This window comes from Anoplophora glabripennis, unplaced genomic scaffold (assembly GCF_000390285.2).
Source record: "Anoplophora glabripennis isolate ALB-LARVAE unplaced genomic scaffold, Agla_2.0 scaffold57, whole genome shotgun sequence".
Classification (NCBI taxonomy): domain Eukaryota; kingdom Metazoa; phylum Arthropoda; class Insecta; order Coleoptera; family Cerambycidae; genus Anoplophora; species Anoplophora glabripennis.
In genome coordinates, this window is record NW_019416296.1 from 279,324 (window position 1) to 283,389 (window position 4,066).

Here is a 4,066-nt window from a genome sequence, read left to right on the forward strand (position 1 = left end):
ATATCCAGGGATATATGCGATGTTTTCTATAACCTCTGAGTTTTAAATTATAATAAAGTACCTATAGTAGGATCATATTCGATGCAAAGTAATAAATCATTGCCTGTCAAGGGAACCAATGAAGTACGCTTTTAAGGGTTTTACAAATTGAATAATTTCTTTATACATTATGAAGGGACGAGGAGATCAGTTCAGGTCTGGCACCTTTGTTCCTACAAAAATTCCTTTATTCTCATAAACTATTTATTTTAAATGTAATTTATTATAAATCCAATTTGTTTCCTAAATTCCACATATGTACTACATTTTACCTCTGTACGCGCCACTGTTGTTCGATCCCACCCTTTTTCATATCCAGATGCACCGTCTTTGTCTGTTCCCATCGTGCCATTAAGTTATCTCGTAACCGTGGCGTGGTGGATGGCAGTATGGCGTATGGTGTGCTTTGGAGTCGGACAAGTATCGGTTTATCTGGTTATTCTAGTGAAAATTATATTTAAAAGCAGTGATTTAATTACAATAATTAAAGACAATATTATTTAGTCTCGATTAATATTTGATTAAATAAACGGATAGTTAAACTGCTATCTATAATTACGTATTTATAACGTACAATATAGGTTATGGCAATTTATTTATCCGATCAGTGAATCAATCGAGACCTAAATTATTGTCTCTGTGTTGAAACCACCATGACTGTTTAGTAGTTTATGACAATATTTAAATTAAAATTTCAAGAAAATATAAAGTGGTGCAAAACTACTACAAACGTTATAATGGAAGCATTTATTAAGTAAATTGTACACATTAGTAGACCTAATTTTAAATAACATGGTTTTTACTCAAAAAATATACAAATTTAATAAATCACAAAAAAGTTATTACAAAATACCGATTTTTATCGCTTAACTTCAAGGGTTAATATGTACTATCAAAATGTAGATTTGACGCATTATTTTTACAATATCTCTCCTAATTTGAACGTTCATCATTTGCAGAACACACTGTATAACGTCTAATTAATTTCAACACTGTATATCCTAATTAGTCATTTATGAATGATTTATTCTTGCACTCAATATTTAGTTAATTAAAAATCAAGTCTGAGTAAAACTGACTCAATAATAGTTAAATTTAAATCATACTAGAGAAAAAGTCAAGTCTAAATTGGTTTATACACTCAGAGTCAAAAGTCACTCAATTGATAGTTAGCAGTTACTAGGATTTGAGTAAAACACTCGATTTTTGATGCAATAGTTTCACTCAGCTGTATTCATACTAATAGAGTGAAAATTTCACTCAATCAGGTGTGGACAAAAATTGATACATTACTGAGCAAAATTGAGTGAAATTTGAGTGAAATTTTTTTACAGTGTATGAAGTATTTTTGATTCCATTCCTTAAAATTAAGTTAAACATTTTATTAAACTAAATATGAAAAAATAAAATGTTGATAAAGCTCTGGATCAAGAGCGGAACTATAAAAAATGGTTACTTTATTTACAATGAACCAAGTTCCCAAAAACTCCAAAAATCACTGATACTAATTAGTAATATCACTAGAATTAATTTTGATATCTATTTTTATTATTTATTACATTTTTTAAAAACTTTCCTCCCTTATATATATTCAAATGTTTTAATGAAAATAACACTGCATTACTAGATATTGATTCATTTTCATGGAATCGTTCTTTGTTATATAATTTCATTTTCTGTTTCAGCGACATCTTCAAGTTAAACAAAGTTCTAAATAGGTACCAAGAGGTAATCGACAATATCTTCCTACCACTATTCGAGGTAACTGTCAAACCGACCTCCCACCCTGAGCTCCACAAGTTCCTTCAGTACGTCATCGGTTTCGACTCCGTGGACGACGAGAGCAAACCAGAGAAGAATCCTTTCTTCAACAAGGATACCCCCACTCCCGACGAGTGGACAGACGATGATAATCCCAACTACGCCTACTATCTCTACTACATGTACGCCAACCTGTGCGTCTTGAATCACTTTAGAAACGAGAAAGGTCTGCATCCCTTCGTTCTAAGGCCTCATTGTGGAGAAGCTGGACCTGTTCAGCATTTGGTCTGTGGGTACATGTTGTCTGAAAACATATCACATGGTTTGCTGCTGAGGAAAGTTCCAGTGTTGCAGTACCTTTACTACTTGGCCCAGATAGGCATAGCTATGAGTCCATTGTCTAACAACAGTCTCTTCTTGAACTACCATCGCAATCCTTTGCCGGAGTATTTGGCAAGAGGACTGGTCGTTTCTTTGTCTACTGATGACCCCTTGCAATTCCACTTCACCAAGGAGCCCCTGATGGAAGAGTACAGCATCGCCGCTCAAGTGTGGAAGCTTTCCAGTTGCGACATGTGTGAACTGGCTAGAAACAGCGTGCTCATGTCTGGCTTTCCTCATAAGAGCAAGCAGTATTGGCTGGGTCCTAACTATACGAAGGAAGGAGTAGCCGGTAACGATATCGCTAGAACCAATGTGCCAGACATTAGAGTCGCTTTTCGGTATGAAACTCTCATCGACGAATTGTCCAACATCTTCAGGAACCACGGGAAAATGGAAGGCAAAGAATAAATATTTATCTTCATCTTTAATGGCTGATTTTTTAGTTGTAAGAATAAATTAACAGATATAGATCAATTGTACTATATATTACTGTACATGTGTCAATATAGGAACGTAGTTTTTAAGGATTTTCTTTAGTTGAAGTTTTATTTCTCACATATGGTTCGTGAGAGACTATTAGGATTGTGATGTAATAAAGCCTTAATGTTTGTAAAATATATTTTTCATTTTAAATATTGATTTCCAAACAACTTTATATATTTTTTATAGTGTTTTTTATATATTTTTAGATTTTGTCGAACTGTGTGAAATCAGTTCGTATTATTGGTGATAATATGATGTTATCGATGAAATTCATACAATATGTAGTTGTCTACTAGGTTTATTTTGATGTAATGACCAAATGTACTTCTGATTATAATGTAGTTACTAAATAATAAATTATTGCAGCAAATCGACTTTTATTGAACATTTGAAAGCATGAACATCCTGCTGCTTTTTATTAAATGTGTAAAGCGATAGGTAAGGAAAATATTCCAGTTTCAGTTTAGACTCGTCTGGAACATATTTTTTTTTATTTAAAAAAACTGCTTCAAAGTATAGATTTTTACTAATGTTTCCTTTATTTACAAAAAAATAGATAAATACAAAAAATAAGTAAGAAATTACAAAAATTTCAATACTGAAAATACACATGGTTTTTATCTAGATGCATTATTTTGGCAAAGACGACAAAATTCAGAAAATAAGTCGGACACACATTTTCTTTAAAATACAGTTTGTATTTTAGTACAGTCGGTATTTGTTTCATATAGTAACACTAATTTTTGTTGGAAATAGTGCTGAATATTGTGTAGAATGATAATTGCGATATGCGCATGCTAAAAAAGTTGTGCATAATTGTTAGCGTAAGAAAATGTGAAAAAAGTAAAAAAGGCGCAATTTTCCTTTTTTCTTCATTTATAACTCTGAGAATATTTACATTAGAGAAAATAGTCAGAGGAAAAAACGTTTCGTTCTGAGATTCTCTTCAAAATAAAAGTGGTCCGGCATTTTTATTTGCATTATTGTTGCTGCAATACAGTATGAACCAAAAACGAATTCGTGAAAAAATATCGCTTTTTCATGAATTTATTTCGGATCTTGACTTTAGAGCAGCCATATAAAAAGTATGGTTCTGAGTACTTCATGATATGGTAGTATTGCAGACATTTTTTCATTGAAATCGGCTGGGTAAATTTCGCACAATTGAATTGTTAATTAAGAAAATACAGAATTATACTTATTTTTCAATTCTCTCTCACGGTAAATCCAATGAATATTTTGAGCTCCCAATTTTTATACATATCCTTTGTAGTCTCAACTATCAATCGTCATTTAAAAATTTTCGATTTTATCCATTTTTAGCAACAATTAGAATTTTTTCAAAATTTCTTCCAAAAAATATTTATAAACATTTAGAATTGGAGCTACCGTATTTGCA

General features: G+C 31.8%; 1 protein-coding gene across 7 annotated transcripts in view; it reads left to right on the plus strand.

Annotated features, from left to right (window-relative positions):
* The window catches only part of LOC108917527 (AMP deaminase 2), a 74,968-nt gene extending 71,931 nt beyond the window's left edge, over positions 1-3,037 (plus strand). For all 7 annotated transcript variants that reach the window (XM_018724161.2, XM_018724163.2, XM_018724166.2 and 4 more), the window contains one exon: positions 1,725-3,037. In XM_018724161.2, coding sequence (XP_018579677.1) covers positions 1,725-2,592 — 868 coding nt within the window. In that variant the 3' untranslated portion in view covers positions 2,593-3,037. The remainder of the gene's footprint in view (positions 1-1,724) is intronic.
* Positions 3,038-4,066: the final 1,029 nt, after the last annotated feature.